This window comes from Argiope bruennichi, chromosome 1, assembly GCF_947563725.1.
Source record: "Argiope bruennichi chromosome 1, qqArgBrue1.1, whole genome shotgun sequence".
Taxonomy (NCBI): domain Eukaryota; kingdom Metazoa; phylum Arthropoda; class Arachnida; order Araneae; family Araneidae; genus Argiope; species Argiope bruennichi.
Genome location: NC_079151.1, coordinates 89,476,412 through 89,490,849, shown reverse-complemented (window position 1 = coordinate 89,490,849; position 14,438 = coordinate 89,476,412). Strand labels below are relative to the sequence as shown.

Here is a 14,438-nt window from a genome sequence, read left to right as displayed (position 1 = left end):
GATACTTTAAATAATTCATTATATGAACCATAAATTTCATAAATACACCACTGCAAAAATGCATATTGTCTTAGATTACCTACATAAAATTTCATATATCATTTAAGGTATTTACTTATATAAAATTTCATTTATCATTTAAGGTATTTACTTATATAAAATTTCATATATCATGTAAGGTATTTATTCATATAAAATTTCATATATCATTTAAGGTATTTACTTATATAAAATTTCAAGCATCATATAAGGTATTTACTTATATAAAATTTCAAGCATCATATAAGGTATTTACTTATATAAAATTTCAAGCATCATATAAGGTATTTACTTATATAAAATTTCAAGCATCATATAAGGTATTTACTTATATAAAATTTCAAACATCTTGTAAGGTATTTGAATTATATAATTTTTGAAGTCTGTGATTGAAAGTAAAATATTATTCTTATTAAAATTATAATAAAGCAGCCTTTAATTCTAAAATTTTAATTTTAAATTGTGAAAGGTGAATAGAAATATTTTGTGAAATAAGTATATTAATGTTGAAATAAAGTTCATTCCCCCCTTTTTTTAAAAGTTAAGAATTTTCTTAAACTGTGGTGCATGTATTTCTTGTTAATGGCATATTACAATTTTTGTTGATGGTATGGTTTTTATTAATTGAATATGAATTAATAAATAATATTAATTGGTATCATTTTCTGCATTTTGTTTTAATCTTTATCATTTAAATACATACATATTTTTTCATTTGGGACCCTCCTTCTTAAAAAGAAATCAATGATGGCATTTTTTTGAGATAATTAGCTATGATTCTGGAGTTTATATTGAATTAATAATTATCAACTTGGCGAATTGCAACATCATTCCAGTTTGCCATTCTTCTTATCTGTACTCCAATTACTTACAAATTTAGACCTTTATCTTGGTGGTTCACATTGGCTATGGTACTTTTATGCAAGAATGGTTCATCAGTGAAGGTCACTTATTCTTATTTATATTGTACAAAATTCAGAAAATTTCATAATCCTTGAATTAACCAGGGGTGTTTGTGCTCCGGGGAAACCCCGGAATTCCGGGGATTTTGAACTTCGATACCCGGAAATTCCGGGGATCGTCGTTCAAAATGAAGTAGGAATAATAATGAATTATTTATTTTGATCTGGGTAATTTTGTTTGCTTTGAAAGCAGAAAACGCAAGGTCAGTGTGTGTGGTGAAAACTTTTCCTTTCTTTCTCCAAAGGCAGTGATAATGCGTGAAAAGGGGGAAAAAACTTCTTTTTTGTTCTTTCCTTATTGCGAGTTATGACTCATTCCCCCGGTTCTCGGACATTCTCTTCTGGATTCTTTTCGGCAAGTAGGCGCGGCAGAAAAAAAAGGGAGAGACTTCGTTCGACCAGATGTGCGATCACGTGACCTGGGTTCAAAGGTCTTAATTTTGCAAAATTAATGGTTATTAATTTTGCAAAAAAAGTAATTCATTGAACTTTTATAATTAGGTCATTCAATACTTCATAATCGTAATTTTTCATTTCTCCCCCCCCCCTTCTCGAAACTCCAAAATGTCGGTAGTAAGTCCGTAAAAGTTTCAGGGGATTTTTTGGGGTCCCACAAACACCCCTGATTAACAGACATGTTCTGCAAGTTCTCATTGTTGTCCACGTAACTGTTCTTGTTTTTCACATTGGCAGTCAAATCATCAATTTCACATAAGGTGACTAAGACAGGAATAAAACATCAGCTGTTTGATTAAAGATCCTATAAGGGGATGTGAAATCCTTAATATTTGCTTACGAACCTAATATACAAAGGTAAAAATTCTGCATCTGTATTGCCATTAATAGCTACTGCTATCAAGTTGTCTTGAATAAGGGATGTATCAGATGTTGAGATTCATATGTTTTTACTTTTTTTTTTAGTGTGAAAATCTTGAGAAACATCCAATATCCATATTTGTTAAAAAGGAGAAATTCAGTTTGTAATAAATATATGAGTAGCATTATGATGTATCATCTCTTGAATAATTTATCAAATTATTGTTTAAAAATTTTTTTTGGGAATTTCAGGTTTGGCTATTCATACTTTCCATGGAAACTTTTTTGTTCGATCTACCGACCTCTTATCTCTACCCAACGTTAATCCAGATACTGGTTATGGTATGCAGATCGCTATAGAGGAAAATTTGACAGAGTACAATTCGGTTTGTTTCCAGGCTGCTGTTCTTTACACATCTAGCAATGGTAAGTTTCTAAAGTGGTTGCAAATTTATAGATTTATGAAGGTAAAGCCATGTATGAAATTTTCCTATGATTGAATTAAATAGATTCTGAAGTAAATATAACATATTCCAAGTAAAATAACTCTATTTTTCCTTAAATGATTTAATAACTTCCTAGTTGTTGGTAGAATATTAAACAATATGTATATACCAATGCGTATGTAATATTTATAATTGAAAGATTTCTGCTAATATTTAATTTTATTTTTTAGCTATATTAATTTTATTTCATAGCTCTATTATGAAATATCTATACAATTAACTAAGAAAATAAATTTGAACTTTCTAACCTTATATTTGGATATATTTTTATAAAAATCAATGTTTTATGCCTTGAGGCTTTCATATAATTAATGTACCAAATAAAACTCAGGCCATTACTAAATATCAGTTACTGAGTTATATTAAGAAGACAGTGTTTTTTAGCTTGTTTGTTTTGGGTGTATAAATAAATGAAATTTGTTTTGACATTAAATTTGGCTTGCATATTTTCCTTCAAATTGGTGGCTTAAAAAATCCTAATCCTTTCAAAATTTGACTAAACTGTTTTCTTAATGTCTGTCTAGGTGAAAGACGCATTCGAGTGCATACATTATGCCTCCCTGTTGTATCAATTGTGACAGATGTGTTAGGAGGAGCTGATCAAGAAACAATAATTGGTTTAGTGTCCAAGATGGGTGAGTATTGTAAAAAAAATTTGTCATAACATGAAATTTAAAATTATCCTAATTATCTGAAATTTAAAAACAAACAAAAAAAAATTGCAAGAAATTTTATATTAAAGGGATATTACAAAATTGTCTGTGTTCTTCTTATGTTTTTGTGATGCTTATTTGTTATTTTTAATAACTTTTCAATTATGAATTGTAAATTATTTCATATGTTGAAAAATATTGTAATATAAAAATTATCTATCAATAAAAATTTAAACATATTAAAAATCTTGTTATTAATAATTATATTAGTTTTATTAATTAAAATAAGAGCTAAGTTTTAAAATTTATAATTTAACAGCTGTGGATCGTAGTGTCACGTCCTCTCTAAGCGATGCTAGAGATGCCTTGATCAATGTCTGTGTTGACGTTTTGGGTGTATACAAAGCAACCATGTCTGGTCAAGTGGCTGGAGCTCTCATGTCACCATATTCCTTACGGCTCCTGCCACTGTTTATCCTAGCCTTATTAAAACATGTAAGTATTACAACATTTTTTTGTATTTATTTTATTTTATTATTTTATATAAAGTTGTATAAATTTCTCTGTTGTGACTTCATGGATTAACAGTATTCAAAACTATTCTTGGCTCTATTATTTAAAATTTTTCTTGAAGATTTCAATTGTGCTCTGATTTGTAAATTTTTTTATTAATAATGAAATATATACATGCAGTATTACTTATAAATAAAAAGAATATTTTATTGAATCATATTATTTATTCTTCTTAGCAGCTTGTGCAAAATTATTTTAAAAATAAATTCATTTGTTATTGATAATTAGAGATATGCTCTAGATGATAATGGCGCCAAAGAAGGAGGAGAAGGGGTTTTTAAAAAGGAGAGTCTTTTGATAATATAACTTGGGCTTCTACCTACTCATTTGAAATGGGATTTTTCCCTCATATAGAAATTGAAACTATTGAAGATTGCTGAATTTGTGTCATGGGGCTTGATGTATTTTACCTGGCAAAATTCCTGATTAAAATTATAGTTGTTGGATTTTGAGATGCTTGAAAGAGAAGGGAAGGATGTGAAAGAGGCCCAAGCTGTTTGGGAGTTAAAGAATCTTAAAAATGTGGAGAAAAAATTTTTCTTGCTGTATTAATTTTAAAAATATGGGAAAGTCTTAATTTATTTCATGCATATATTGCAGAGTTATAAATAATATTGCAAATTGTGATGTAGAGGTAAAAAAACAAATAAACATTGTTTTAAATAAATGGTTAAAAACTATGATGTAAAATTTCAAGCATAATTCAAAAATATACTTGTTTTGAAAATAAACTGTTAATGCTCATTTATGTAGTGCATATCCAGTTTTTATTAATTAGTGAAAGGAATTGAATTTTTTCACCCGAGAAAGAAACAATAGATAGGTTCTTTAAATAATTTAGTAATTCATGATGTTCAAGTCAAAGATTCAATCTTGGTATCTTTAAAACATTTTTTTTTTGTCAAATATGCCCATGAATTAGTATTAGAGTGATAGTTCTTTAATCAACATTAGTGATGATACATATAAAAAATAAATAATAATAATAATAATAATAAAGACATGGTATGTGCTTTTGGAATTTTTATGGCTTGAAATTTAAACTGAGCTAGCCTTTGGGTTGAGTTGTGTGTTGATTTTGAGAAATATTTAGCTTAGGAAAGTAAAAATATTGTTTAAATCAGAAGTTAAAGTGAAGTTTGAATAAGTGGGTGAATAATTAATTTTATGTATTTATTATAGCTTTTGAATTTACTGACTTTTTAATGATAAACTTGCTCATCTTCAGAGAGTCATGTAGTCAACTGATTAGAAAAGTTCTTTATAGCATTCAGCTATTTCATTTTAAATTTATTACTTGTATTTTGAGTTGTCCCTCCCCTTGTATTTAAAATTCATTGGGATGACTGAGAAACAATATTTTTATGGTAGAATGGCATATTTTGTTTATGCCATTCATTAAAAATCTATTTTAAAGAGTAATATTAGCCATATAACTGTTCTTGAAAAAGTGCCTTGTTCTGCATGTTTATAATATTTGTAAGAAAGTATGTAGATATTATGTCATAATTTAACTGTTGTTCATTTTTTATAACTTGACAATAACAATTTTATAATGAATGAAAATCACCTTATTAATTTTTTGTTGTATTTTAGATGGCCTTTAGAACAGGTGTGAGTACCAAACTGGATGAGCGAGTATATGCAATGGAACGAATGAAAGCATTGCCCCTTCAGTATTTGATGAAATTTATTTATCCTACTTTATATCCAGTGCATGCATTGGATGATAAGGTATATCTGTCCATCCTATTTTCTCAATTTGTTATAAATTTGTCTTTTTTTTCTTTTAATTTGAAAAAGTTTTTAAAAAACATTGAATTATCAATTATACTGAAGTTAAATCTGTAAACCAATGTTTTAAAATTTTTCTATTTTACTATTTATTTTCTGAATGGTTTAAACAATAAAAAATTACAGGATTCTTACTTCACAGAGTGAAACAGATAGATGGGATATTACAAATGGTACAGAAATTGACTTATTCTTTAAGTTACCAACTTGCTAGAAAAAGAACTGTCAGTTCATAACTCATCATTTCAAAGTCAAAAGTATAAAGAATATTTGAACTTAACTGGCTTTTGTATAATATTTATGAAGTCCATAGACTGTTACTACATTTACATGAGCAATTGAAGGATCAACATCTATAATTTTATAATTGATGGATTTATATCTATAATTTTTAATCAACATCCATAATTTTTAAAATCAGATCTTTCTTTTCTTAGAAATGTAATTTGAGCAGATGAATGCTGCTTTAATTAAGAGAAGTATTAATCTTCAAAATGGCCATTTTTGAAACCATTTAAATTAATTCTTCATGCTAAAGTTCATCATCATTGGCATTTTTCTATTAATGTTTGATGTGGACTTTTTAGAAGCTTGTTAGTCCTACTTTGTGCAGTAGTGTACTGAATAATTACCAATATACTCGATTGCTTTTGATTGACATTATATCTGAGTAAAAGACTAAATGCTTTTGGTAGTCAACAATCTATAGATCTTAAATTCAAAAAGCCTGTCTTTGTCACTAGTAATGATATAGTGACTGTATATGAGTACTGTTAAAATAATGCAACTTTGTATAGATGTGGAAGGATGCATTATTTTCTTCTAATTCTGCCTTTTTAAGAAGCATTATTATTTTCTGATTCTGCCTTTTTAATAAATTTCTGTGACACATGTTATTCCTTAAAATTATTGTGAAAAATTTGCTCAGTCACCAGCTAGATGTATAGAAAAATAGTAAAAATCTGTTTTTTAATATCTCAGAAAATTTTATAGGCAGAAACATAAAACTTTGTTATAGACAAATTTATTGCAATTTTTTTGCTTTGGGAACCATATAGCAATTTAGTTTTTATCATTTTGTTACTTTTTAAAGAAGCCAAAGTATTTTCATACATTTGGATACCTTATTTGATAAGATTTTGCAGTTGGAAGTATACGTCTGATTGCATAAGTTCAGGCAATAAATGTTGTTCCCTTTTTTTTGGAATACCCTGTATATTGCAGCTTTAGATTCATTATTCCTTAAAAATTTGCCAATGCATGTCCTGATATTAGATTTGTCTTCATATACTAAGGATAATCAAGCAATGTCATATTGAAATTTATGAATTTTTGTCAATAGTTTGTAGATTAATATTGACTTTTTAATTTTGTACTTCTACATTTTTTGACATGTGTTGCTTTGTATCTAATAAATCTTGTATATCTCTTTTGATTATTTAAATTTAAAATGAATTTATTCTTTTGTATTAATCATCCACAATGTTATATCAATTAAGTAATTATCATAATTGCTTCCAAAAACTGCCAAACAAAAATTTTATTGAACTGTAAATTTTAGAAGTACATGTATTATAATATACGCATTACTAAATTTGCTTTGTTTTTCAAAATTTAAATCTTGTTTTTAATTCATTATTTTCTCACTGAAAAAAATTTATTCAATGGATATGTAATTTATATTTCTTTTAATATGCAATAAAATAGAATGCACATAGGATATTAATATTATTAAATAGGATATTAACTATTAACCCTTTAAGCAGTTTGCCCGTACAGTGTACGTGCTACCCAAAATTGGCCTCATCTGGTTTGCCCGTACGGCGTTTGGGCATCGATATTTTCTCCTTTCCTTTTCTGGTTTGCCCGCATTTTTCATTATTGAAAGAGACTATTTAGTATTATTATTTTTCAACAGATGGTGTGGCTTGCCCATGTAAATAAATGAAATGCTTTTCATCCGGGTTTTTCTGTGTAGCGGGAAAGCGGAAACTTTTCTTTGAAATTTTTGTTCTGCTGTATGCCGTGCTTGTGAATCTTATGGAAATTATGGATGGAATAGACGACGAAAATACTTTCTTGTTGGATGATGAACTACATTCTGATACAGATATTTCTTCTAATTAATTGGATTATTCCTCAGATGACTCGTGCAGTGAACTCAGATGCATGCAGAATGTACTTGAAAAAAGCAAACATTTAGGGGGTTTTGTGTCCAAAATTGTAAAATAAAAAATGTAAAAGCATTAAAAGTGAAAAAAAAAAAAAAAAAATTCTTAATATTCTTATTCTATTAAGTATGGTACTTAATTATATGCAATAAAAATATGCCTTTTTTGGAAGCATTTCTGGTAAAATAATTGACCGCTTAAAGGGTTAATGACATATTTAAATCTTTTAAAGAAAGCATTCAATATCTCTTTAATATTTTTTATTTATAGAATGCAATTCATCAAGATGATGATGTAGTAATTCCCCAGCCTTCTATTTTGCAATTGTCAAGTGAAAAGATTGATCGTCATGGAGCTTACATACTGGACACATTAGATGTCTTGTATCTATACATTGGGCGTGCTATAAATGATCAATTCTGCACAAGCGTGTTCAATGTACCAAACTTTAGTGCCATTCCAGAAGACTTGGTAAATATTTCTTTAATTCAGTATAATTCAGTAGGACAATATCTATATTCAGATCATATTTTGGGTATAAATTCTTATTATTTTGAATATATTTTATAAACAGAATATTTTTATAATTGTATGTATAAAGGTGAAAGTTTTAACATCAAATTTTTATTTTTAGATAATAGTTTGAGTATTATAAATGTAATTTCTCATAGTAAGAAAAGTGAAGTAAATTTATATTGTTCAATTCATTCATTTTGAAAAGTAAGACCATAATTATAATTCACAAATTTTCTTTATAGAAAGCAGCAAAGAAAACGTTCTTTTTAAAACATACTTTTAATCCTGAATCTGAAAAAAATATCTGGCATATTGACTGTTGATAACAACATTGAGTTGTATGCAAAGTTTTAATTTTTGCATTGTTAAAATGTTACTGATTTAACATTTACAAGCTTTTCTAAGATAATCAAGATTTCACAATTAAATCTAAACATAGATTCAGAATTTATTAAATTTGGCTGTAAGCTTAGCTGTGTATTCTTATCTTATTCAAAATCATTAAGACTGGAACTTATTTTTCTATCATATTAACAGATAAAAAAAAAGGGTATTTCTAAAAAGAAAACCTTGACATAGTCTCCTCTTTCATATGATGTGATAATTGTTGATTTATGTTTTCTTTATATAATTGATAAATGCAGTTGCCAATTTGTTGATATGCCACTACTGTTAAAAAAATCGTTTTTAAATTCCATTATCTTCTAAAATTAACTTGGAAACTCTCTTAAATTGTAGTCTGCATTTTTTAAAAGCTAAATTTGCAACAGCTGATTTTTTTTCTCACAAATTTAAAATAAAACTTTAATTAATATTATTCTAGTATAATTCTTTTATAGGATTTGACATAATACTGTTTTTCAATTTTTTTCAAAATGCAATCGTGTTCTAAAGATTGGATTATTTTGCACTAATCCACTGCACATTTTTGTTTGCAAGTTGTTCATTTTTGTTACTAACAATTCAAATTCATTTCCAAAGTTTTTAGATTTGGAAATCAAACTTTTAAATAAAAGAAACAAAATATGTTTGATGGAGATGTGATAAGAAAGGGTTAATAGAATCTTTCTCTCCTATATATATTAATTTTTAGAGTTTAGTGTCATTTAGAAACCAGTATTACCTATGGTTGTCAAGTTTAGATTCTATTATTGTGGAGCTATTAATTGATATATATTATAATGATTTTGATTTCATAATAATTGACTTTCATTTAATTCGTAATATTGTATTTTTTATATTCTGATGATTTTCAATGTTATGCTCTTCACAGGAATCTTTACCTGAATTAGCAACTCCTGAATCTGAAAGGCTGAGAACATTTGTTACATGGTTACAAGATCAAAGGCCATATCACAGTCCGTTAAAAATAATAAGGTATTTCTTTCAGTTTTTTTATAATTGACTACGATGCAATTTTTCACACAATTAAGTACTTTTAATTACACTGATGAAAAATTCATTTTCCTAATTTTTAGCAGTTTTACTTTAAAAAAGATTTTAATTAATAGGCTCACATATACATCATTTAAATGTTATTATCTATATATTTTGTGTATTGAACAATAGCAACATTAATTATCTGGAAAAGGTAGGAATTCCTATTTATTTGTTTGTAATTATTAATATTTTTACTCACGGTTATTTTCTAAAATGAAAAAAAAAAAAAAAAAAAATGAAAAATGTATCTTTTATTTAATATGTAGTTAGAAAAACTACTGACAGGTATTGGTAGTTTTTTTTTTTATATAATTTAAAAGTTATAGCTGCTTTAAAAAATACTCTTCTGAAATGTTTTAATGATTTCAGGGAGGATAGCCGAGATCGACACATTTTCATGCAGTACATGCTTGACGATAGGACAGAATCTTTATTTTCCTACTATGAGTTCCTGCAGCATATACGGCAGCAGATTTCCAAGTGAAAGATGCTAGACAAATTTATAATCAATGTTTTTTAAAAGCAAATTTATGGCAGCCTAGGATAATTGAGGAGGTGACGTTTCTCAGAGGACCAAGTTATTAAATGATATCAAATAAATTTACAAATCTGCATTGTCTGAGTGAAAGTTTCTTCAAGCATATATGAAAATGAGTGATCGAAACCAGCAACTGCATCTTGTGGCAGTGGTATCCGAAGCAGGCCTCAGGTCGCCATTGATTCAGATTATTTTATATTTTTTCTTGTCTTGTTGACGTTTTAAATATATTAATTATAGTTTATCATCAGTTCTGCTCAGAGCCAAATAACAAGTCTGACTGTGATTGGATGTGAGATTGTGTTTTTTAATATAAATCAATTCACCTGATCTTTTTCTCTGCAGCAGAGAAATTATTAACGTCTAATAGAATTTTAGAAATATAAAGAAAGGATTGTTATATTGTATATCAGTTATTTCTATGTTCATGGAAAGCAGTAAAAGTGTATGAAACTTTGGTTGGTGTACATAAAAGTACTTTAATATAAAAGGCAATATAAGTTATGGTATCTCATCCATAATACCACATGGAATTTTGTACTTGATATTATAAACTCAGCCAAATTAGAGACAATTTCGACAAAAATTATTTTGTATCTGTGATTTCAGCTCATGTAACCTTACAGGAATTTTCTGTAGCTCTAAACATGTTGCTATGGCCACTTGTAATTTGTTTCATAAGAAATGGCAATTTTAGCCTGGTTAAAGTTAAGGATTTGCACAGCTGCACTGTATAAGAGTAAAGTATTTAAAAGTAATTTAATTTTTAAAATATCCAATTTTTAAAATATGCTTATAGAAAGTCTGTTTACTCCTAATATTTCAGTGATTTCAGGAAATGTCGCGTTGTAATAAAATGTTATGGCAAGGAATTTTCTCCTTGGTTTGTTATTGATATGCAACTGTGTTGCACAAAGAAATATGAAATATAAGTTGCCTTGTGTTTGCTTTTTAAATTTATGTAAGTATTAAATAATAAAAAGGTGATTGGTCATGCTTTGTTTTTTAGTATTTATTTTTATGCAGATATCTCTTTGTTTTAAAATTATTTAATGTGTGAATTCTTTTATAGATTTAATTGGAAATTCTCTTAAATTAATCCATGTGTCTGTTATTCTTGAAAACATTGGATATTTTTTGTTCTACTGATTTTGTATGTTACTTATAAATAAATCACTTTAAGTGCATTTTTTCCTCATCTGCAGTTTTTTTTTCTTTCTGAAATAGATATAAATGAATGAATTAGTTTTCTTAACTACTTTTGCAAGATACATGTAAAATTGTACAAATAAAAATATGACAGTTAATTTTTACTGGTTTGTTATATTTGTAATTTCTTTAAATATATATTTACAAAGCATTGGAATCAAGTTTTACAACAATTAAATCGCTGTTGAGTTTTGACACTTGTTGACATCATTCTAAATTTTTTAAAAAAAATCCTTCATATGTACTGACATGCTATGTATGTTAAAAATATTGAATGGTATAATTTTATCACTAAAATAGAAACACTGTTGTAGAGTTTCGTTGAAGTTTAGTTATCGATTGCAAAGTTAGTTATTAGAACAAAAATTGAATCAGCATATATATTTGGACACTGACTAATATAAATAAGGTGTATAAAATATGGATGAAAATGCAAATTATCTATTTTTAAAAGACATATTTGTGCTGCATGGGGGCAATGAATAATAATAGACTTTTCCCAGCATTCATATAACATTAAAAATACGTTGTTGTAGAAATCAGTTTTCATTTCACAAAGTCATTAAAATAGTTTGGTTTCATTTTAAATAAAAATATAGATCAGCAGCTTTTAGTGAATGCAAAATTAAATTCTCAAAAACTACAAAAAGAAAGTTCTAAAAATTTGGTACAAAAATCAAACTTGAAACATTTCTTTGATATTTCAGTATTTTTTGGATTGGATTTTACCATTCTTGAGATGGATTAATTTTCTTTTGTCTAATATTCTATATTTTAAACATTGCAAGCTCTTATTGTTATAAATTTTGTACAAAAAGTGCATTCAGTAAATATGTAAAAGTGCATGTTAGTGCAACAAGTTGGACAAATTAAATATTTTGTTCTCAATGAATCACACATTTTGCTTCTCAATCTTTGTGTTTGGTACAGTTTATTATTTTTTGAAGTTCAGCTTATTTTTCTTTCAAATCTATGTCGTGTCTGAAGATTTTTTTTTTTTTTTCCAAAAACCTAAACATCTTTATGGTTTATTATAAAAATAGTATTTTTTAACCAGAACAGATCAAATGATATTTTTTTCACCCTTCATACCTTTATAAGTGAACTTTTGCTTACTTTGCTTGTATGTCTATAAGTTAAGTTAGCAAAAGATTTTATGATCTGATCATATTATTAACATGTCTTTATTACTTTCTGCTCTATTTTAAGTTAACTTCTTGATTATTTAGAGACTTGAAACATGACTCAGAATTGGTTGGCAATGCAACTTTAACTTCCTTTATTTCTGTTTATTTGGTTAGGGTAAATCTGCAATTGATTTTAAACTAATAAAAATTTTCATTACCAACAGATGGTGCTATGACAGGTCGTAGTAATATTTAAACTCTTTCTTATCTGTTTGGTACAAATTTTGTCATCTGGTGTAGCTTATCGTTAAGTTTAAAATTAGTTGCAGAATTGCATATGAGTAAAAAACAAACAATTATGTAAATTTTTTCATACTATATTTTTAAAATGTACTAAAGTGTATTTTCTCCTAGCCCCCTATCAAATTTATAATTGTGTACAGATTCCTAATCCTACACAAAATTGTGATCCCCAAAAACTCCCCCCAAAATTGCAATTGTGAATTTTTAAAACTGAGGCTAGAAATCTGTATGGAACTATACATTTATAAAGGTCCAGGAGAAATTATTTTATATTTTTTATTCCATTTATAAAGAATTTTACTTGAATTCTTATTTAAATCATTCTTTTAAAAATAGTACCAGGTTAGTTGAAGCCTTATATAATCATTCTCCATTTAATTTGGTGAGCATATTTAAATATAATTACATAAATAGTTTAATTATTTCTTATGAATAAGGCTATTAAAGTTATTTTATGATTCATTGCTATAAATTTCATTATATTTGAAAGAAAATGTATTAGTTTTAAGCTTGCTAGATTCTGAAATATGAGTTTAGAAATATATTTTTTCATTCTTATTGCATCTATTCCATATTGAAAATAGTTTGTTTTTGAAAAGGAAACGGTTCCACCCTCTTCACCATTCCATTTAAATATCAATAAGTAAATGCATTTTGTAAATACCTTAATTTTTTTTGCATTATTAAATTACTTGCATCTTAAATTTAATTTTATAATATGTACTTAAATATTATACATTTTGTGTGCCTTGCTGAATATTCTATTCATATGATATTTATTAAATTTTGCTTTCAAACATCTTTTGAATAATTTATTTCATAAACAATCATCTCTTGTAACCAGTTGGTTCAACTGGGATATTGAATTCTTTCATTGGTATTAAATTTCTTATGCATAATTTGATGTTCATGACAAAGTACTTTTAAACATATAATTATTACTGATATTATAAATGTTCTTTTAAAAAGTTTACTCTGAATTTATTATAAGCATGAATTTCCTTAATGAAGTCGAGTCCCATGAGATCATAGTGTCTGTCTGGATAATCTTCAAATTGCATGCTCTTTTTTGTGGTAATTAACTTAATTTTCTTATTCCTCTTGTGAATTGTATAGATAAACAGAATTTTTTTCTTTGAATTTCTACAGTGGAAGATAATGTTTGGAGTTATGCAATGGAATTCAAACCATTTTTATATAAAGAAATATTGTTATAAACTATGCATAGAAAAATCTTTTTTACAAAATTCAGGCAGAATTTCATAATATCTAAATTGAATCCTTTTTTTTTTTTAAATTTCAAAATTGTTTAAAAATCAGTTTTGTACCATAGCATTTTTCAGAAGTTTTCATGGGAAAGCAGCAAAATTTTTAAATAAAGTTTGAACAACAATTAAAAAATATCATTCCGAAATGCACATTCCCACTTCCAAAATGCATTTGTACCAAATTCAGTGGATCTAAATAGCTTAGCTTGTAAAGTTTAGTAATTTGCATTCTGTATTATTAATACTGAGGATGTGAAAGTAAATATACAGTTTCAAAATAGAACAAAAATAAGAATCCAGTAATTATCACCTATCAAATTGTTTTTCATTTAAAAGAGTAAGTTTATCCACCCCCCACCCACCCCATATATATATGTCATATGTTACAAAATTTTTAATGTTCAAAACTTTTATTTATTCTTTTTAATATTTTCTGATCTAAAGAAGAGAGCTGGGTGAAAATTAATATATTCTGAGGAAAGAAAAAAGTGCCCTGAATTTTCACGTGCAAATTAATATTTGC

At 26.9% G+C, this 14,438-nt stretch overlaps 1 protein-coding gene across 3 annotated transcripts in view; it reads left to right on the top strand.

The window, feature by feature from the left end:
* Nucleotides 1-11,195, top strand: part of LOC129959356 (protein transport protein Sec24A-like) — a 33,251-nt gene extending 22,056 nt beyond the window's left edge. For all 3 annotated transcript variants that reach the window (XM_056072302.1, XM_056072239.1, XM_056072201.1), the window contains 7 exons: nt 2,070-2,243; nt 2,848-2,958; nt 3,296-3,471; nt 5,146-5,283; nt 7,785-7,985; nt 9,304-9,407; nt 9,840-11,195. In XM_056072302.1, the coding sequence (XP_055928277.1) occupies nt 2,070-2,243; nt 2,848-2,958; nt 3,296-3,471; nt 5,146-5,283; nt 7,785-7,985; nt 9,304-9,407; nt 9,840-9,954 (1,019 nt within the window). In that variant the 3' untranslated portion in view covers nt 9,955-11,195. The remainder of the gene's footprint in view (nt 1-2,069; nt 2,244-2,847; nt 2,959-3,295; nt 3,472-5,145; nt 5,284-7,784; nt 7,986-9,303; nt 9,408-9,839) is intronic.
* The last annotated feature ends 3,243 nt before the right edge of the window (nt 11,196-14,438 follow it).